Below are 22,645 nucleotides of genomic sequence, written 5' to 3'. Positions count from 1 at the left end.
AGACGGCCTGCATAGACTGTACAATATAAAACAAAATGGACAATGGTAGTTTGGTGGCTGTCTATGAGCCCCCCCCGCCCCCCTCCACTTGTAGTAAAATAGAAAAGAAGCAGCCTGCATAGACTGTACAATAGAAAACAAAATGGACAAAGGTAGTTTGGTGGCTGTCTATGAGCCCCCCCTCTACTTGTGGTAAAATAGAAAAGAAGCAGCCTGCATAGACTGAACAATATAAAAATAAATGGACAAAGGCAGTTTGGTGGCAGTCTGTATCAGACCGCCTCTCCACTAGTAGTAAAATAGAAAACAATTCAGCCGTTATAGACTGTAGAATATAAATAGAAATGGTCAAAGGCAGTTTGGTGGCAGTCTGTATCAGACCCCCTCTCCACTAGTAGTAAAATAGAAAACAATTCAGCTGTTATAGACTGTAGAATATAAATAGAAATGGACAAAGGCAGTTTGGTGTCTGTCTGTGTATGACACCCTACTCTTATCGTGAAATTGACAAAACAGCAGCCTTTCAAGACTGTACATGATATAGAAATGCCCCAAGTCCCTTACTTATTTGGGGTAGATTACACTCTACACTTATATTTGGGTTTTTTTGGGTGGGTTTTTTTCCCTGATTTAAAAAGACTATGTACTTTTACATAGGCTTTACCAGATGACGTACAGGGAAGACTACCATCAAGACTGGTGCCAGCACCTGCTTGCTGATCCTGCTTATATGTGGACTGATTTGAATCCATTTTAATGAGCCCATAGCACTTGTAGTGCAAAATATTCAATAGATAGTGCTGCTAGATAAGACTTTCAGCACCAGAAAAATTGTAGTTTCACACTGGGAAATATGGGACACCCCAACACACTTGTAGTGCAAAATATTAAATAGATAGTGCTGATAGATAACACTTTCAACACCAGAAAAATTGTTTGTTCACACTGGGGAATATGGGACACCCCAAACCACTTGTAGTGTAAAATATTAAATAGATAGTGCTGCTAGATAGTACTTTCTGCAGCCAGAAAATAGTTTCTATAGGAGGGAATATGACACCCCAAATAGTTCGTAATGTTTGCAAAAATGCCTCTACCTCCGCTCTTACTGCTATAACAATTGCTAGAAGAATTGGTAGAAGAATTGCAAGAATAATTGCTCTGTCCCTGCTCTAATGTTCCCTGCTCTAATGTTGCCTGCGACCTAACCCTGCTCTCTCCCTCTGTCAAATGGCGATGGATTGCTGTGGAGACGGGCATTTATAGATTTCAAATATTGCGAGAACCAGGCTCCGAGATCCGACGACGTCACAATGACGTTTTGCCTCGTTTTCTAATCCGAATTGGCGCGAGAGTACCGAGCCGAGCAGGTGATAGGTGAAGTTCAGGCTGGTTCGGATCCAAGCCCACCCATCTCTAGAACAACTAAACAATGTTTTCCCACATATTTCTGAGCATTTCCTGACTATTCCTACACAGCGCTGTGTTTCATCTTCTACAGCAGCCTATTCATATGGTCATGAATGCTTAAAGATTTGGGCCTTTCCACCAATGCTATACTTTCTGCTATCAGCAGCAACTTTTGAAACCTGGGCACCATCAGGCATTGGGCTGTACTTCAGATTTGATGCAAAGTGAGGATTTTTCAGGTTTTTATGACTGTTGTTTTTTCCACTTTTTAAATCAGTGACATCTTCCATCATTACTAAGTAGACTCTCACACCACACAGCAGAATAACTTGACCACTATATTTACAGCATACTTGTCAACATTGAATACACCAGAGAACCCAGAGGAGAGATTCCAGATTTTGGTGAAAAGATCTCTTTAATGTTTTGATAGGAAATGCAACAATATTCCAAATATAGCAAATCCGTGAGAAGGTAATAAGAGACTTTGTGTATACAGGTTTTAGTGCATAGCATAGTTGCCAACTGTTGATTATTTACAGGTAAAGTCACAAACACTTTAAAGATTTGTCCCTTTATCTTCTTTGGAAATGTTCCTCTTTCTCATCTTGGACCAACTGCATAGTACACCAAGGGGGAGATCTATCAAAGGTTGATTCTGATCAAATTTTTAGTGATTTTCTTTCTCAATTCACCGAAAGGTCTATTTATTGATTAGATAAAATCTGGAGAAAACTGCTTTTTCCAGAGTATGGCGATATAAAAACCAACAAATTTTATTGGTTTTCTTGTTATTTTTTTCTGAGAAACCCACATATAACAAAACTAAGGGGCACTTAATATGTGTCATAGAATGTACAAACATAGAGCACAGCAAATGAAGCATAAGTCTCTACAAAGTCAAAATGCATGCACATAATGAGGTAAAAAAGGACAACACAGTGTGCATGCAAGAGTATACCTTACAATTAGCAATGCAAATATTTGATACAGAGAAAAGGAAACAACAGAGAATGATGGGTGTCCGTCCAAAACAAATCATAAGGAGCAATCCAATTCCCGCTACTTCTCCAGGACAAAGGGAGGTGTTCTCCACCTGTGCCAAATCTTTTCATATTCATCCAACATATTATGACTTGTGTACATGACCCAATCACATATATTGGCCTCTAAGGCTCCATCCACTTGTTAACAATAACGACTTTGGCTAACATAAATAAGGTAGACAGTAATTGTCTGATAAATTTATCCATTATGCCCGTCAGATGAAGGCCAAAGTGGCACATTCTAGGATTTATTGGGGGCACACCGACTCCTGGCTTTAATATGCAACCCATAACTTTAACCCATAACTCAAACACTTTTTCAGATTAGATGCCAAAAGATGCCCTGGTGACTACTACGCTTTGGAGTTATCACATGCCTCCCACCAAATTTAGATAGCAGTGTAGGAGTTAAGCATTCCCTATGAAGGATGAAAACTTAGATCTGATTAAAGTTTGCAGACGCGGTAACCTTATAAGTGCTCTTATAAGCGCTCTCAAGTCCTTATCACTAACCAGACCCAGATTAGCCTCCCGGGTGATTTGGAATCCCAAGAGACTATTAGCACCCAACTCATCTAAAAGAATCGAATAGATGGATGAGACATGGTGATAAGCACCAACTGTGAAGCATAATAATACAAGTGGAGGTTTGGGAACGCAAGTCCTCCTGTTCCCCTGGATCTATTCAAATAGGTAAAAGTAATGCAAACCCACTTGTCCACCCATACAAGTGATGACATATAGAGGTCTACTTTTCAAAATACAGGCACATAAACCGCTACCTGTTGCAGGACATATAGGAACTTTAGCTGCAGGATCATTTTGAAATGATTGACTCGACCTGTAACCAGCAATTGTTTCCAAGCATGCATCCTTGTCAGACGCTGCTTCTTCTTTGCCATGCAGAGACGGTCATCTGTCTTCAGTGGCCAGGGCACGTCCTGTTGTTCAGCAAGAAGGTCGCCTTCACCACGGCCACCCCGTTGCCTGATCCTGAGCTCCAGCGGCAGTCTCTGACATCACCGACCGCTGAAGACAGCCAATTAGCTTTCCGATATAAAGGAGACCCTGGCACCATTACGGTGCCAAAGTATTAGGTCTAATCCTGCTCCAGTGCTCTCCCTTGTATCCTGCTCCTGTGTACCTTCTCCCTGTTCCCAGCATCTGGCTAGTCTTTTGGTTCCTGACACAGCTTGGTTTAGACTACCTTCTTAAATTCCGATTCTGTTCTGCTGCTACCGTTTAGCTTCAGAGGTCTGGCTTTCCCTGACCACCCTTTGGATATTGTTTCTGTACTACGCTCTCGGCTGGGTTTGAACTTGGACCATCTTCACCACTATCTTTACACCTACTTACTTAATCAGTAACTGACTTGGAGAACTGCGACCTGCACGTCCCTTTCAGTAAAGTCCAAACCTCCTTACGGTGGTTCCTATTGTACACCGGGGGTTTAAAACCGCCCCTCCTAGGTCAGCAGTGCAAATACTGGCAAATAACACCATCTCCCACTTGTATCCATGACAATCCTAATTTTCAAATGGTCAATTTGAGGCTGAACAATATATTCTATATAGCAACTCCTATCACTAGAAATTCAGATACACAAGTAAATAAATTTGGAGGTCCATTGCAGGGGAAGTTGGACAACATGACCGACCTGGCAAGTCCCATTAAGTGAAGAAGTATTACATTTATCCCAGTTAACCTGTAGCCCAGAGTGCGTCCCAAATTTAATCACCACATGTAAGAGAGCGGGTGGAGTGTAAGAATAACAACATATAACAACAATAAAAATAACAACATGTCGTCCATTTAAAGTGCAATGGTATCAATCCTTGTTAAATGGTTAAAGGGTTAAATGGTTAACCCTTCTCCTGCTGAGTCCCTGGCTTATCTGTATCAACTGATCTACTGTGTACCGACCTGGCTTGTCAATTAACCCTTCTCCTGCTGAATCCCTGGCTTATCTGCACCAACTGATCTACTGTATACCGACCCGGCTTGTCAGTTAACCCTTCTCCTGCTGAATCCCTGGTTTATCTGCATCAACTGATCTACTGTGTACCGACCCGGCTTTTCAGTTAACCCTTCTCCTGCTGAATCCCTGGCTTATCTACATCAACTGACCTACTGTGTACCGACCCGGCTTGTCAATTAACCCTTCTCCTGCTGAGTCCCTGGCTTACCTGTATCAACTGATCTACTGTGTACCGACCCGGCTTGTCAATTAACCCTTCTCCTGCTGAATCCCTGGCTTATCTGCACCAACTGATCTATTGTGTACCGACCCGGCTTGTCAGTTAACCCTTCTCCTGCTGAATCCCTGGCTTATCTACATCAACTGATCTACTGTGTACCGACCCGGCTTGTCAATTAACCCTTCTCCTGCTGAGTCCCTGGCTTATCTGTATCAACTGATCTACTGTGTACCGACCCGGCTTGTCAATTAACCCTTCTCCTGCTGAATCCCTGGCTTATCTGCACCAACTGATCTACTGTGTACCGACCCGGCTTGTCAATTAACCCTTCTCCTGCTGAATCCCTGGCTTATCTGCATCAACTGATCTACTGTGTACCGACCCGGCTTGTCAGTTAACCCTTCTTCTGCTGAATCCCTGGCTTATCTGCACCAACTGATCTACTGTGTACCGACCCGGCTTGTCAATTAACCCTTCTCCTGCTGAATCCCTGGCTTATCTGCATCAACTGATCTACTGTGTACCGACCCGGCTTGTCAATTAACCCTTCTCCTGCTGAATCCCTGGCTTATCTGCACCAACTGATCTACTGTGTACCGACCCGGCTTGTCAATTAACCCTTCTCCTGCTGAATCCCTGGCTTATCTGCAGCAACTGATCAACTGTGTACCGACCCGGCTTGTCAGTTAACCCTTCTCCTGCTGAATCCCTGGCTTAACTGCATCAACTGCATATAAAACATTATTTTATATGCCATTATTTTGTTTTTCCTGATTGTACATTTACAAGTTTCTACTTTTTACCTGTTATTATTCTACTATTTATATGCCTTTATCTTGTTTTTCCTGATTTTATATTTACCAGCAACTAGTTTTACCTGTTATTATTCTTGCCTATTTCCATTGTCCTTATTACCTCTCCTTCTATTATTCTTTGCCTTCCACGCCCTAATTGGTTATTGTCCTCCATCTTGCTATTGTCTCCCTGCTTATTCTTACCTGTTATCCGCTGTCCTTATTATCTTACTGTTCTGCTATCATTCTTACCTGTCTTCATTGTCCTTATTATCTCACTGTACTGTTGTTCCATGCCCTCCACGCCCTAATTCGTTTTATCTTCCTAATTCGTATTATCTTCCACCTTTTCATTGTCTTCCTGCCTTTGTTCTTACCTGTTTTTCACTGTCCCCACTATCTCACTGTTCTGTTACTCTCTCTCCCTACTATGCCTCCCCGCTCTCACTCCATACCCATACTCTCCCCCCGCCCTACCTCTCCCGTTCCTCCCCGCCATCCCCCGCGCGCTGCTCATCTTGCTAACCTCATCCCCATTTCCCCCCTCTCCTCTCCCCCTTTCTTCTGTGCCCTCTGGAATGCCAGATCCGTCCGCAACAAGCTGACTGCTATCCACGACCTCTTTCTATCCAACTCCTTTAACCTTCTTGCCGTTACTGAAACCTGGCTCTCCGATTCTGATACTACTTACCCCGCTGCCCTCTCCTATGGTGGCCTCTCCTTCACCCACTCCGCCAGGCCTGGTGCCCGCCCTGGCGGTGGAGTTGGCCTCCTCCTCTAATCCACCTGTACTTTTCGTGTCATTCCCCCTGAACCCTCCCTCTCCTTCTCCTCTTTTGAAGCTCACTCCATCCGCCTCTTCTACCCCATCCATCTCCGCGTCACTGTCATCTACCGCCCCCCTGGCCCCACCTCCCTCTTCCTTGACAACTTTGCTAGCTGGCTTCCTCACTACCTCTCCTCCGATCTCCCCTTGATCATTCTCGGTGACTTTAATATCCCCATCGACAACCCCACCTACCCTGCTTCCAGCAAACTGCTCACCCTCTCTTCCTCCCTTGGTCTCACCCAATGGACCTCCTCCTCTACCCACTGCCTTGGTCACTCCCTTGATCTTGTCTTCTCCTACCTATGTAATCTCTCCGACTTCTCCATCTCTCCCTTTCCTCTATCCGACCACCATCTCCTCTCCTTCTCTCTCTCCTCTTCTCCTGCTCCCCTCCCCCTGCCCAAACCTACTCTGTCCATACGCAACCTCGATGTTCTTGACCCTGCCTCTCTGTCCTCCTCTCTCGATACCCTCCTTTCTCCCCTTTCCTCCCAGGCCTGCCCCAACCAGGCGGTCTCCCTCTACAATCACACCCTCACCTCCGCTCTGGACGCGGTTGCCCCTGCCCACTCCGTCCACCCCCGCTGCTCCAAACCCCAACCTTGGCACTCCAAATTTACCCGCTTCCTCCAAAAATGCTCCCGTTCTGCCGAACGTCACTGGAGAAAATCCCGCTCCCTGGCTGACTTCCTCCACTTTAAATTCATCCTTTCATCCTACAGCTCTGCCCTCTCACTCGCTAAACAATCTTTCTTTAAATCCCTCATCTCTTCCCAGTCCTCTAACCCCCGCCGCCTCTTTGCCACCTTTAGCACTCTCCTGGCCTGGCTAAAGTCACCAATGACCTCCTCTCTGCAAAAGCCAGGGGCCACTTCTCCCTTCTCATCCTCCTTGACCTCTCTGCAGCCTTTGACACCGTTGACCACCCCCTCCTCCTTCAACACCCTCCAGTCTTTCGGCCTCTCCGGCCCAGTCCTGTCCTGGTTCACCTCTTACCTTACTCACCGTTCCTTCTCTGTCACCACCTCTGGGTCTCTCTCCCCCCCATCCACCCTTCCAGTCGGGGTCCCTCAGGGCTCTGTTCTGGGACCCTTACTCTTCTCTCTATATACCTCCTCCCTGGGTGAACTCATCAGCTCCTTCGGCTTCTTCGGCTTCAGCTACCACCTTTACGCTGACGACACTCAACTATACCTCTCCTCTCCTGATCTCTCTCCCTCCCTCCTCTCTAGGGTGTCTGCCTGCCTCTCTGCCATCTCCTCCTGGATGTCCTCTCGATTCCTCAAACTTAACCTTGCCAAAACTGAGCTCATAGTTTTTCCTCCCTCTCATACCCCATCCCCTTCTGACCTCTCCATCACTGTCGACAACACCTCTATCTCCCCTGTCCCCCAACTTCGCTGCCTTGGTGTCATCCTCGACTCCTCTCTCTCCTTTGGCCCCCACATCCTCTCTCTTGCTAAATCCTGCCGCTTCCAGCTGCGCAACATCGCTCGCATCCGGCCCTTCCTCTCCCAAGATGCCACCAAATGCCTTATCCACTCTCTGATCATCTCCTGCCTGGACTACTGCAACCTCCTCCTCACTGGCCTCCCCCACTCTCATCTCGATCCCCTTCGATCCGTCCTTAACGCTGCAGCTAGGCTTATTTTCCTCTCTCGCCGCTCCTCTTTTGTCTCCCCCCTCTACCTAGCCCTTCACTGGCTCCCATTCCCCTTCAGAATCCTCTTTAAGCTCCTCACACTCACCTACAAGGCCCTCGCCAACTCCACTGCACCCTACATCTCCACCCTCCTCTCTATTCATGCTCCATCCCGCCCTCTCCGTTCTGCCTCTGACCGTCGCCTCTCTTCCCCCCTTATAACCTCCTCCCACGCGCGTATCCAAGACTTCACCCGCGCTGCCCCCCTCCACTGGAACAAGCTCCCTCCCTCCATCAGAACTTCCCCTATTCTATCCAGCTTCAAACGGGCCCTAAAAACCCACCTTTTTCTTAAAGCCTTTCTGTCTCCCACTTAATTTCCTACCTTATCTTCTGCCTCTGTCCCCCTACTCTCCCTCTCTCCCCTGCGTCTCTCTGTCTGTCCACCCCTCCCCTTAGATTGTACGCTCCTCTGAGCAGGGCCATCTCTCCTCCTGTTTCCACCACTTCTAACTCTGCTCTCCAGCTACTTAGCCCTCCTCCTCAAAGGTCCTCCACCCCACATCCACTTTCGCTCCCTCCTCCCCCCTGGGGGTCTCCCTGTCTTCCACGCCCCCCTTCTTGGGCCCCGTCATTTTCGGATCCTCCCTCCCCCTTCCCCGCCCTCTCTAGCTGTGCATTGAGCGTACTGAGTTGCTGTGTTTACTGTACTGTGCTGTCTCCCATTGTATTGTGATTTTGTTTGTCTCTGTACGGCGCTGCGGATGCCTTGTAGCGCCTTATAAATAAATATTAATAATAATAATAATAATAATCCTGTCCCCAACAGGTAGACCACTACTGTCTGGATACGCCATTATCACAAGTACCAAGGGCTCTATAGCCAATGCAAATAGCGCAGGCGACAGAGGGCACCCCTGCCTTGTGCCCCTTTCACACAGATTCTAGCAGCCAGGGAGGAATAAAGCAGTCGCACCCAATTAACATATACAGGCCCTCTACCAAATTTAGTCATAACCGCCCAAATGTACCTCCACTCCATGGAGTCAGAGGCCTTAGCAGCATCCAACGACACCACTATTGCCTCATCAGCCCCCTCTTGACTCATTTGCAGGTTACAAAACAGCTGATGCAGATTAATGGCAGTTGACTTACCTGACATAAAATCAGTTTGATAAGGGTGTACAAGATCACTAAACACCCGACTGAGACACAATGCCAAAATTTTTGCCAATATTTTCACCATCAGTAGTCAATAGACATATGGGTCTATAAGTCAAAGGATCTTTCCCAATTTAGGTATTAAAACTATACGTGCTTCAGACATGGACGGAGACATAGAGCCTGATCCAGAAAGTTGCTTGTAAGTTTCCAAGAGTTATGGGACAATAAACCTTAAGGGCTAGATTTACTAAGCTGCGGGTTTGAAAAAGTGGGGATGTTGCCTATAGCAACCAATCAGATTCTAGCTGTCATTTTGTAGAAGGTACTAAATAAATGAAAGCTAGAATCTGATTGGTTGCCATAGGCAACATCCCCACTTTTTCAAACCCGCAGCTTAGTAAATTTAGCCCTAAGTGTTTCTTGTAAAACTCAAAAGGAATTCTGCCCAGATCAAGAGCCTTTTCATTATGATTGGAGGAAACAGCATCATCTATCGCCTTCATTGTAATACAAAAATCCAGATTGATTACTAGACAAACACAGCTTAGGCAAAGTAACATTTACGAGGTACGCTACGAGGTCAGAGTCAGGATAAGACACCATGGAGGCGTATGAACTCTTGAAGTAGTTGCGACCGGATGGGCTTACTTCGCCAACAAGTCTGTTAGGGGAAGAAGGATGAATGGATGTTCTTCCTGCACACTTTAGCTGACTTTCTTTCTCACCATCAGTAACCAACTGTTACTGACCACTCCTACTGGTATCATCTTGCCAACAGACACTCGCCAACTGCAAATGGCATTTGCACAAAAGCTGAAGAAGAATCTCCCCGACACCACTAGGCTCCTTCACGGCACCTAGAACCGCTTACCTCCGAGGTGTCTAGTATATCTGCCACAGCGCCTCTTTGCTGGGGATTGGCTGGTTACTATGGATCAGGACTGCTGGGTAGCGGACAGAGCTTTGATAAAGAGACGCTGGGTTTAACACCGGACAGCCGGGGAATGGATAAGAGTGTAAGCTCTTATCTGTTGGTCACAGGATACAGCAGGCGTCCGGCAGAATCATCAAGCAGTAATGTTTATTTGCTCAAGAGGTCCTTACACCGAACATTACACACTAGTTGGAGGTACTAGTGATCATCCAGAAATACAGATGGTATAATACATTACTTAGTCAAACAGAGCTTTTTATATACTGTTTCTGACACACATGTTGGCAGGGGTAATCCGGCCCCCTTTCCTACCTGGCACCACAAAGTCTGAGATATTACATTCAATGATTAGCATCAGGATGTAATATGTTCTCTAAACTTGTATTAAATGCAATTTATACTTAACAAAATTTACATCTGTGATTTCCTTAATTACTTGCTGTTAGATTTCCTATCTCTCTAAAACAAAGTGTAACGATCCCCTCTTGTGCATTCAGGCTAATAGAGATCTTGGTCACTCACAAATTAAAAGGCCTAATTAGTAAGGGATTTACCTTATTTTACTGGCTCCTGTTACTGTTGCTGTGTCTGTGTACCCTTTTTGATATAATAGCCAAGAACTGAAATACTACTGCCTTGGGCAGACTGGACAGGTTTGCCAGAACAAAACCACCTCCAGCCACTGGTTATGTCCAGCAATCTGGTTCCCAAACCTCACAGTCTTCGAAAGACTTGGCTTCTTTTAATTTATGAAGGGGTTAAAGTAGGAGAAATCGGAGATTTATCCTGCTTAACACTGGTCATTGCAGTCCCCATAGACTTCTACCAAATTAACAAGCAGTAAGAAGCTTTATTTTTCACTGCCAGCCTAAAAAATCTAATGCCAGCTCAAGATGGTGGTAGCTTACCTTTACCATGGAGTCCTATGGAATCCCTGCGCCGCCGGAGAAGATGCTGTGGATCCAAGATGGGTTATGCATAATAGCCACACAGGGGTCATATCATCCTGAAGGAGTTTATAGTTGGTTTGAGAGGGGCATTTGACCAGGGCTCGCCAATGAGCAACACGCATGGTAAATAGAAGCGGAAATACATTTTGTATTGCTTTGGTATGCAGCTATACAAAATAATACCTACTGTCACCAACTAGCCACCAATGATAAATAAACCCCTAATCTACTAAAGGAAAATCACCATGCAAATCTCCATTGTAAATCTCTCAGCCAATCACAAGCTGTCAGAATGCTGCTTGTGAGTGACTGAGATGTTACCATCCATTTCAATAGACAATGCATTTAAAAAAGGCTTTTTGTGCCAGCTGCATATTCAAATAAATAGAAAAAGCATGATATTGCTCAGCAGGGCAAGACTGTGCAAAATTGCCTGATTTTAAAATAAATTTATCTTTAGTAGATATTAAAGGCCCGATTCATTAAAAAAACCATTATGTGCCTTGTTTTGCGTAAAATTGCTCTGTGCATACTCAGAAACAGACAATACTCAAGTGAATGCAAGTGCATGCAATTTATCTTCAAATGCAAATGATACTTTTGACAGCCTACGATTTAAAGGGGGAACGGGTGAAGGGAAGGGGCATGTGCACAACAAAAAAAAAAAGATTATTTTTTCAGGCACAGAAAGGTAAATACATCGGTTCACTCTTCTCCCATCAAAGTCTAAAATAATTGGAAATTATATATCAAAGTAGAAATGGCTGCTATCACCATAGAAGACAGCCAATTAGTCTCCTCCCACAAAAGACATAGTTATTAAAATAAACTATTACAGCATGTTACAAGCCGCGGTGGTGCCCCTAGCTGCCCCGACTCGCTGTGTAATCCCAGGCTGGGTCCCGGCCATTACCAAATCAATCTGGTGGCCTTCAGATTTGATCTCCCTCGTTCTCTCAGCATTCCGAATACTCTTCACTGTTCACTGCTCAAACCTGTTACCTTGTTTCGCAAGTTCAGGCCTCATCGGGCACACAGACCTGTCGTCCCTCGATCTTGACAGGATGAGGAGTACATAATTAAGAAAATTCTTGACCGCAAAAGAGTCCAAGGACAAGTACACTTCCTGGTACATTGGAAGAGTTATTGCCCAGAGAAACTCTCTTGGAGGCCTCAGAAACATCTGCATGCTAATATAGTTCTTCAAACAATTTCTAGGAAAATCATGATGTTGGGGCTTCTCAAGGGGGGGTACTATTACGAGCCGGGACTCTCTGTGTAATTCCGGGGTGTGTCTCGGTATCACCATGATGACCTGGACGTTACTTCCACTGTGTCCTGTTCGTCACCTTGGCTACGGCTGGAACGCTCTGTTAGCAGTAACGTGTCCCGCCATTCACATACAGCTGGGCGCGGACGCACTTGATCTTTTTATTAGTCATTAACAGCCTCCTGGGCTGATTTGGCCTCCTCTTTTCTGATTGGGGGTCATAAGCATTTAAGGCAGGAAGGACTTAACCTCCCTGATGGTTAAAGTATTCTGTGCTGTGGATTGCTGACCTGGTTTTGTAAAGTCACCTGACTTCTGATTGATCTCTTTTTATGACATTTTGGCTTGCTTTGGACTCCGATTGTATGCTAATTGCCCTGACCTCTGGCTTGTTATTTGGATATTCCTGCTCAGCCAGCCATGACCCTTAGTCTGTTTCTGACCACGCTATCTGCTATGGAACCCTGACCTCGGCCTACTTCTGACTACCCACTATCATCCTGTCTACTGCCTCATATTTCCAGCTGCAGTACTGCCGGCAAGGATAAACTTTTACTATGCTAGAGCTTAACATCTGGGGCCATCTAAGTACCCACGAGCACATAAAGCTCTATGGAAAAGTTGGCTGCTACAGGTGAAGACCTCTACTCCATCTGTTCCATCTGTTCTAAAAGTTTATCCTGGTAATCGTTAGCCCTAATACAACGCTCTAGATCTACCGTAGATAAAATAGAAACACAGAGGGCAGTAAAAGCCACAGAAATCCAATCTATAAAATTACTTAGGTGTTTAATTCATACACTAATAACATAAAAACACTCTATTCCTATCTCTCTAATTATTATCCAAAAACCCATATATATCACTGAATTCATACAATCGCTTACTAGTTTATAGGGATATCTCTAACTACTCATAAACAAGAGCATCCGCCTGTATACATAAAATATATCAATAAACAAAAATCACATAAGATTTCATCACAATGTTACACTTGCTAGATAGAATAAATACCGTATTATCAATCTCATAAGCAGTTTCCACTAAGAAATGACTTGGCTCACTACAAGAGCGAATCTGTTTTACAAATATCAGATGTTTTAATCCATTTAGACGGAAGTAGTGAAGGGTTGTGTGCATGTAGGAAATGTACAGTAGGGGCCTGCCATGGTCGAGGGCACACACACATTCGTCCGATTCAGTCTCTGGGCATCTCTCAGACACATGACAGCTACAGGGCAGATGAAGTATAGAGTGATGACGTTCACATATGCTGCATGCCAGAACATGTGTTTGCAATTAAGAGAAACAGTAAAAATGCATTTTATGCACAGTAGGCATAAATAACCTACTGATAAATGTCTTACATGCCTACTTCTAAGACCCGGGGGAGAAGTCATGTGACATGGGGCAGGAGGAGGGTGTGGTGACATTTCACGTCAACGTAGCCCCGCCCCCACTCTACAAAGCCAAAATTCACGTCATTGAATGGAGGGGTCGGAGCTTAATGACGCGATTAAGCCCCGCCCCCTCCATTCACTGCTGTTAATTTTGCCAAATTTCGGGAGTTTTGCCTACTATTCTGGGAGTGCAGGAGGACTCCCCGAAATTCGGGAGCCTCCCGGGAATTCCGGGAGAGTAGGCAGGTATGATAAATGTATTTCATGTTAAAAAAAAAAAAGTTAAAAATGTGTTTGTGCATTCGGCAAGTGCTGTATAGGCAGAGCGTATTTATTCCCTTACTCAACTGGAAACGATTCTTGAGATCCTCTTGTACTTGAATACTGGCATACAGGAGTGCAATCTCCATCCCTGGATCTTAAGCAGAGTTTGGGGAATTAATACAGAATTTTTGGCAATGTTGGCAATTTTAACATATTTAATACTTACTGTAAAATATTATTCTCGTGGAATGATTAATTCATATTTTTTGACTTGAAATATTTAAAGTGACATCATAGTCAAGTTCAGGAAAAATAACATGATGAGAGCTACCTAGGCTGGTATAGACAGCACTGTACAAAATATGCTTAGTGTACCTGTTCAGCAGCAAAGTGTGCCTGTAAACGATTTTAAAGTGTTATCAACTACAGTATGTATGGGAGAGCTTGACCTGAACTGATGCTTTTGGAGAGACGTTGGAGACTGCTGTAGTATGTGTGCGTGTCACCCTGTGACTCATGCAAAGAAATGTTTATTTCCCTGCCCTGAGCTGTCTCCTAATTGGCTCTAACTTCCTGGCTGGGACTCGGCAATAAATGTGTATGTCTCACTTCTTACATTTTACAAATAGACATCTAGTAATATAGATATACACACCTGAACATTGCACTGTAAAAAAATAAGTGTATATGAGAATCACAATTTATAAATGAACACCAGAGAAGTAAAATGTAAAATGTTCTAAATCTTAAGTAATCCTAATAACAAAGCCATTTTGTTTGTCAATGTTGCAGATGATTTCACTTCATTTCACGTGACTGGCCGGCTCAACCAGTAAAGAAATGGAGACTGTGGTGATTGTGGCAATTGGTGTCCTGGCCACTATTTTCCTGGCTTCCTTTGTGGCCCTGGTTGTGGTATGCAGGCAGCGGTACTGCCGGACAAAAAATCTTCTGACGCACTACAATAACAAGTGAGAATATATGTGATATACTGGGTGAAAGCCAGATCACTAACAAATTGCTTGGCTTGTCGAGACTGAGCCTCGACATGCCAGTTGGTATTTGGGCCTAAATTGTTAGCCAAAGCTACATGACAATAGGTCAACCCCCCCATATCCCCCCTCTACTGTTTCTCTCATCCCCCCCATCTACCTCCCCTCCAACTTTCTCTCTGCCTCTTCCCCCTCATCTCATCTCCCACTTTCTTTCTCCCACTTTGCTCCAGCACTGCCTGTACACAGGTGTGCCATATTTGGCCTGCACAGCTTCACCATCCAGTGTGTAATCACTCTGTATCAAACTAGCCTACTTCTAGAAAATAATTTAAATAAGATTAAGCAAGTAACACTATTAGCCGCTTAAAGTGCGGAGAGAAAGAGACATGTCTAGCTCCAGCCATGGGCATGTCTAGTGCCGCTCAGGAGCACATCCAGCACCACCAGGTGGAACCTATAGTGCTGTGTGCAGAATGCCGCCACAGGGGTTTGTGTAGCAGAGCTGAAAGGAAGATTATTTGTATTTTACTGTAAAAGTATGGCAATGCCAGCGATAAACAAACAGTGCAGCAGTGAACTTGGTGCCGCACAGCTAGATAAATAATGAGGTCTCCCACGCAGAAGCTTTGAGGCCTAATCTCTTGTGATTATGGGGTGAATAAATACAGCAAATAAAAAAATGTCCTATCGCTGCAATAAACATTTTATCGCCTTGATAGGGCTTGATAAATAGGCTCTAAAGTGTTTAATTATCAAACACCTTCCTAGCAAATTTTGACAAATACATTTTGGACTTCTAGCAAATCACTACAAAAAAATAAATAAAATTCTGAAAAGGTACAATGAAAATGTACTTACCTGTAATGCAAGCCTTGTGCTGACTCACTTGAGTCTTCTTGATATTTCCTTATATGTACACACACCGGCTAGTGCATCTGTGGCACAGCAGGGATACGGGCTAGCCTACCTCAGGAGGTCTTCCAATATTGTGGGAGAGTAGGCAATTATAACACACACACAGACCGACACACCGCTCAGTTTAAAGGCAATAACCTACACACAGTATAGATCTAGATCTTATTCCCACCCTTATACTACTTATACTATGTGCCCAGGACAATCTCACTAGCCAGTTATCTGTGCTGCAGAGGGTTAAAAGCAGGTTTTCTAGAAGGAGTTTTCAAGATGGTTACATTTTGAAATAAAGCAAAAAAAAAAACCAAAAAAAAAACCTGGTCATAATAAACCAGCAACAGACACCACTATATGCATACATGCCACCAGTGTACCCTGCATATGTCCTTCACACAATCTCACTAACCAGTTATCTTTGGAAGAAGAAACCTTATATTCTGTGTGTAGTACAATCGCACTAACCAGTTATCTTCGGGAGGAGAACTCTTAAATTCTGTGTACAGGACAATCTCACTAGCCAGTTATCTTTGGAAGAAGAAACCTTATATTCTGTGTGTAGTACAATCTCACTAGCCAGTTATTGTGACAAAACACTGGGTATAAGAAAAATTAATGAATACATTTGTGTGCTGGCATTTTCTTGTAGTACTGATCTTCATGCTGCTATATGCATCACTTTGGAGGGAATTCAATTATCCTGCAGCTGCGCATTTTTAATGTTACTACTATGACATTTCTGCTCAATTTTCCTTTCACCCCAAAAAATCAGCGGATATTTCTGTAAAAATCTTGCGAACGTGATGTTCTGAGGAATGTCGCGGCTAATTGAATTCTCCCCTATATGTATGGCAAACTGAGAGGTCTTCTTATCTAGAGCAACACTAGAGGACAATCCTGTCTAATAAATGTGTAACAACACCTATTCCAGTTTATGGGAGAGGATGCCATTTTCTTGTAATATAGGAGGCACAGCAGGGATTCGAGGGATAGTTTACCTTCCTGGAAGTCTGGGTGGTCATTGTGAGAGAGTAGGCAACTATGGTTTGTCTGGTATGACAGCATAAACCCAACATGTTGGTACACAAGGCTATTAATGTCTATTAGTATCCTTTCTTAACACATATGAGTGATAACAATCATCAATTTGCTCCAGTGAACAACATATATAAAAAAGGACAAAGACACTCCTCTTTATTAAAGAGTCACTGAACTCTCTTAACACACACACAAAGACCAAGGGGTATATTTACTAAACTGCGGGTTTGAAAAAGTTGAGATGTTGCCTATAGCAACCATTCAGATTCTAGCGGACATTTTGTAGTATATACTAAATAAACGATAGCTAGAACCTGATTGGTTGCTATAGGCAACATCTCCACTTTTCCAAACCCGCTGTTTAGTAAAAATACCGCCAAACCACACCAATCACTGCTCCGGTCCTTTGCACCTCTATATAGCTCAGAGCTGTCCTGCATATGTTATTACTATATGGGTATGGGCTGCATAATAAATAATGTATAATAAATAAAACATTATTATATTATGATTATACATTGTGATACTACAGTAGAGCTTATCAGGATAGGTTGGAATAAGCCATTTGAAGCCACATTGATCTTTTGTAGACTGCAAGGTTTTCAGCTGTGATCACATGACCATCACTAGCAAATAAGAGTCCTTTTGTACACTAAACAGGAAATATTATATTCACTTTGATTGAATAAAAGTTTTCTACCAGCCCTATCATAGAGATATTGGAGGTATACAGCGAGTAGTGTGTAGAAAAGGCAAAAATAAAGTAGCTGATACTTTTAATGTTTTTTATATATTCTTATATTTAAAAGGCCAACAGTGGATTTAATTGGAGCAATGGAAACACAGTCTGAGCCATCAGACCTGGAACTGGATGATGTTGTCATTACAAACCCACAAATTGAGGCAATTTTGGAAGATGAAGACTGGATTGAAGATGCTTCGTAAGTTTAAAGTTATATAAATGTAACCTTTTTTTCCATAGATGCAAGGTGGTCTGTGGGAATAGATCAAAATGACTGCATCGTCAGTTGTAAATGTGTTTTCCCTAGATAATACTGCTTCTCTGTCCATGATCCTTGGTTCTGCTTCAGTAAAACTGGATTAATGAAAAATATCAGTGATGGAAAATTTCATCACGTAATAGATATGTCTGACATTTTTACTGTCTGAGCAAGAATATTGCCACAAAGGAACCACATGGCATAAAGGGCAGTACTGGAGAAACTTCTTGTGGTCTCTTACACTTTCTGGTCAGCACTAGAGAAGAAAGAAACAATTCAGTAAAATTCAGCAGTTGCTGGATTTTGTCTGTTTCAATTATCCCAAACACATCTGTGTATCCCCTAAATTCCTAAGCCCACTATGGTGGGGGCATGTCATCATCATCATTTATTTATATAGAGCCATAAATTCCACAGCGAAAAAAATTGTCATTTACATGAGTCCCAGCCCCCATTGGAGCTTACAGTCTAAATTCACTAACACACAGACACACATACACACACACACAGGCTAAGGTTAATTTTGTCAGCAGCCAATTAACCCACTAGTAGGTTTTTGGAGTGTGGTAGGAAACCAGCGCACCTGGACAAAACCTTTGCGTCATCATCAACATTTATTTATATAGCGCCACTGATTCCATACAGAGAACTCACTCACATCAGTCCCTGCCCCATTGGAGCTTACAGTCTAAATTGCCTAACATACACATACAGACAGAGAGAGCAAACGATGCATAGAGCAAAACATCATTGGTGGAGATATACAACTTGATTTGCACTGGTATATCTAGTTTTCTGCCAAAACGTGTGAAGAAGATGATTTTTGTGTAGGAGAAAATGTTTGCTCTTACAGATTAGAGGAGATGACATAATATGGTGTTCCTTGAAATTACAGGTGCATTGTAGCCTACATCTAGTTTTGCAAAGCAGTGCAAATCTTAGATTTCAATCTGCAGAGCAAGATTCTTGAGGGGTGAAGTGAGCGCATTTTTAAGGCTGTTCTTCACTTTGCAGAAACAGACATTTTCACTTCACAAGAGCATTTGAATTTTATTAGAGCTACCAACTGCCAGTATTGTACTTTATTAGTGCTACCAACTGCCCAAATTGTACTGGGGTAGGTTTTGCACCTTCTAGTTGTATTTTGGCAGAGAAACCCAATTTTAGGCACACTGTGACGAATGTAATAAAAAAGGTTACAAACATACAAAAATGCTACCAGTAATACAGGCCTGATATCCCCTCACTCTCATATTCAATTTAAGACAAAAACTAGGTTAACCCGAGCAAGGTTTCAGGCAAAAGATGGAAACGTTTAACTTAATGAAAGGGCTGGGTATAAATTGGTAGTAGGTTGGGCTTTGATGAAACATTTAGACATTTCCCAGTGCAAGCGGTGTTTTTTCTGCTTATCCGCAAATTTAGGTGCACTTCAAGAGCGGAGAGTAGGTATGAAATTTGAAATACTCTTGGTTGACCATCAAGAAGTACCAGTCCAAAACTAAGGGGATTTTTAAGGTGCAATCAATCAATTTTCCTTCATAAATGAGGTCCACTTCACAGTAACTGCTTTGTTAAAAAAGTCCCCTACCTCAAGGAACATTTCATGGTTGAACAGGTCATTTTAGAGGTGCAAAGTTTCGGCAATACAATCTTTGAGTACTGCTTTTAATTCATCAAGTTGATGAAAGCCATTTTCCACTGTATTTGTAAATTCGCATTTCACAGACTTTATAATATATGAATAGAACTGGGATGACTGTGGTCAACTCTGCTGCATGGTTGAGGTAGAATTGGGAATTCCGCTATGGAAACATGCTAAATTTTCCAGCCACATATTGAACAATTCATGTGTTCTGTGGATTGGTGTGTGTATCTCAACAGTAGACTTATGAGCATAGAGGAATCAAACCTGGGAGCAAGCCAAGATGTCCCTTGCAGGTATTTGTAGCAACAAACTCCAGTTTGACACCTGTAGAGAAAAATATAAATATTGTGGACTACAAAGACTTACAGCTTTATATCTAGTGCTTAGTCCTAGTTTTCGCCCATGGAAATATATAACTCAGAATTGTTATATTTTCAGCTTTATTTTCTTCAAATTTCCAATGTACCTCACTCACATTGGTATTGATATAATGTTAGGATAGTCTGTGACAGAATTTGCTGATGACGATGCTGAACTTCAGAAATGAAATCAGAAGACTGCTCTGAAGAAAACAGAGTACGGAGATGCAGAACTCTTGGCAACCATATGTTCCATATGACAGAACATAGCAGGTTACACAGAGGAAAAGTCCACATACGTCAGTATGCTTCTTATATTCTGAGTCTATTCTTGTGACACCAGCAGTAATACAAAACATACCATCGTACAGATGAACATGTAATCCTCAACTGAATACGACCGTATCCTAGTCTGGATTGTATCCTTTCTGCTCTGTCTACCGGTTTCCAAAGGGTCAAGTGGGACAGCTGCAATGAATGTCTAGGAACATCAGTATTTGTCAGGAAAAATGAACTGCATGGAAGCTCAGGCTCAGCAGTAAAACGTTCCTGAAAACTGCTTTAAAATGTTAGCAAGTATGCAACAGTGTAATTGATGGTGAATGAAAGATGGGAGAAGTTTAAATTTGGGGCATTCAAGTTCTCTATCTCGTGAGAGGGCTGTAAGCTGACATCACAAAGTATTGTGAAACCGGCCTCAGTCACATTTTTTCTTACTAAACATGTTCTACTATTAATCCTACTTAATAAGCCAAGTATGTATAATGCACACTATGCCAAATATGCACTTGGGTATAATACTGTTTAGTGCGATTCATCACATTTTGGCTGATAAATCATGTGTATGCATGAACCCATTTTTATTTTCTGAAGTAAAGAATACATAACGAAAAGTTCTCAAAATAATCACATTAAAATAATTTGACATTTATTTTCTTATTTTCATAGTGGCCTTGTGTCTCACTGCATCTCAATCCTAAAGGTATGTATATTAGATACAAAGTTTATACTGAAATTTTGGATAAAAAGTCATACAAAACAATATGAAAATGTTACCACATGCAGGAGGGGATGAAATATTCATAAAATATTTATAGAGCCCGAGACGAAAAGTACATGCAAGCCTTTTGAGTTATAGGGAGAGGCTATATGAAGTTATAGGGTGAGGTTTTATAAAGTAATAGGAGATTTTTATTGATAAAAAAAACAACTGAAATACAATGGAGCAACCATAATCCGCTCATAGATACAATACATTAAATAACCACATATTTACAAATTGGTTACCTCCCTAAGATGTCAATAACTTTATTAGAAACATGAATTTCTGTAAACAAAATATTATAGAAAACTTTAGCTTAAGAGTATGTTGGGGAAAAATGGGCAATCAACATTTAAGTTATTGATTCAGATAAATATCTTCCCATAATTTTACATACTTCCTATATTTCTTGACCTATAAAGACTTAATTCACCTTCGTTCTCACAAAGTGTGATTTACGGACTTCAAATATGGGCTCATGGTTGATCGATACTCTCGGTCTTGTATGCCAATGGTAATATTTTACAATTGCTATAATCAGATACATCAACTCTCTGTCTATACCATATATAGTTGATAGAACTCCATAGACTATATCCAAATACTTTAAAGACTGTAAGTTCTTGATCCTAAGTCTATCTGCTATTTCCTTCCATAATGTTCTGCTTCCCCGGCAAACAACTACAAAAATGTAGCATTGTTTTCTCCTGATGACAACCCAGAGGATAATTACTACCTGAAATGACTAAGAATTTTAAATTACCTCTGACAAACATCATACCAGGCAATGAAAATCAAGACCTGTCAAAAATACTTTGCCGGAAGTCTTGACCCATTTTAAACTTTAAACTTTCCAACAAAGTTCTATCAACATAGTCTTTCAGTGCAAGCTGGGAACAAAAGAAGGTCCTGCTTATTTTCAAATATAGTTCTTTGGTTGACTTATGCTCAATATAAGAATTCTCTATTCCCCATTTCCTCAGATATATGAGACCAGATTCCAGATATGGTGGGAAGTAGTTGTGCATCCCTCTAACCCTCTTAAGACTACCACCTCACATCCAAGATTTTGCAAAAGGCAATATCCAATTCCTGATACTGTTAACCCACAGAGAACCAATAAATGAGCCAAAGTTTCCAAAATCTACTCTTAGAAACAAGGAGTCAAAGAAATCATTGGGTTCAATATATCCAAACCACACTTCTTTTTCTGTAGGTACGTTATCCCTCTTTATACTGGATTCAGTCTTTTGCCCCATAAGAGCTGGAAGAACAGACTAAAGACTTTAGCTAAAAAAGGTTCTGGCAAAGGAAATATTACAGAAACATACAAAAATAAAGAAACCAGTAAAGTTTTTAACATCGAAATCCTTTCTCTGTAGGCCAGCCTTCAGTTTTTCCACCACTTCATTTCTGTTTTCCAATTTAACTTGGTATTATTTTGCTTACCAAATTCCATCTTTAAGATCTTAATATGGGAGGAGGCCTTTGCAAATTCAAGCAGATCAAATTCAGGATCACTTTGCTGTGTCCAGAAAGCCTCACTCTTTTCAAGGTTGACCAAAGACCCTGAGGCCTCTGAATAGTTTCTGATGACCACAGTTTTCATCTGGCCCTCCCGAGGCTCAAACACCACTACAGTCACATCATCTGCATATGCCACTACAGTCAGAGGCAAGCAGTGGGGATGGATACCCAGTGTTCTCCTCAGAAAATTTTGTCAGGCTTATGGCATTACGAAGCAGCCGT

General features: G+C 42.4%; 1 protein-coding gene across 2 annotated transcripts in view; it reads left to right on the top strand.

Moving 5' to 3' along the window:
* The window catches only part of TMEM98 (transmembrane protein 98), a 43,191-nt gene that overhangs the window by 6,743 nt on the left and 13,803 nt on the right, over positions 1-22,645 (top strand). For both annotated transcript variants that reach the window (XM_075177188.1, XM_075177189.1), the window contains exons 2-4: positions 14,694-14,872; positions 17,656-17,787; positions 20,803-20,836. In XM_075177188.1, the coding sequence (XP_075033289.1) occupies positions 14,742-14,872; positions 17,656-17,787; positions 20,803-20,836 (297 nt within the window). In that variant the 5' untranslated portion in view covers positions 14,694-14,741. The remainder of the gene's footprint in view (positions 1-14,693; positions 14,873-17,655; positions 17,788-20,802; positions 20,837-22,645) is intronic.

Source organism: Mixophyes fleayi, chromosome 6 (genome assembly GCF_038048845.1).
Source record: "Mixophyes fleayi isolate aMixFle1 chromosome 6, aMixFle1.hap1, whole genome shotgun sequence".
Taxonomy (NCBI): domain Eukaryota; kingdom Metazoa; phylum Chordata; class Amphibia; order Anura; family Limnodynastidae; genus Mixophyes; species Mixophyes fleayi.
This window is presented reverse-complemented; position numbering and strand designations above follow the sequence as displayed.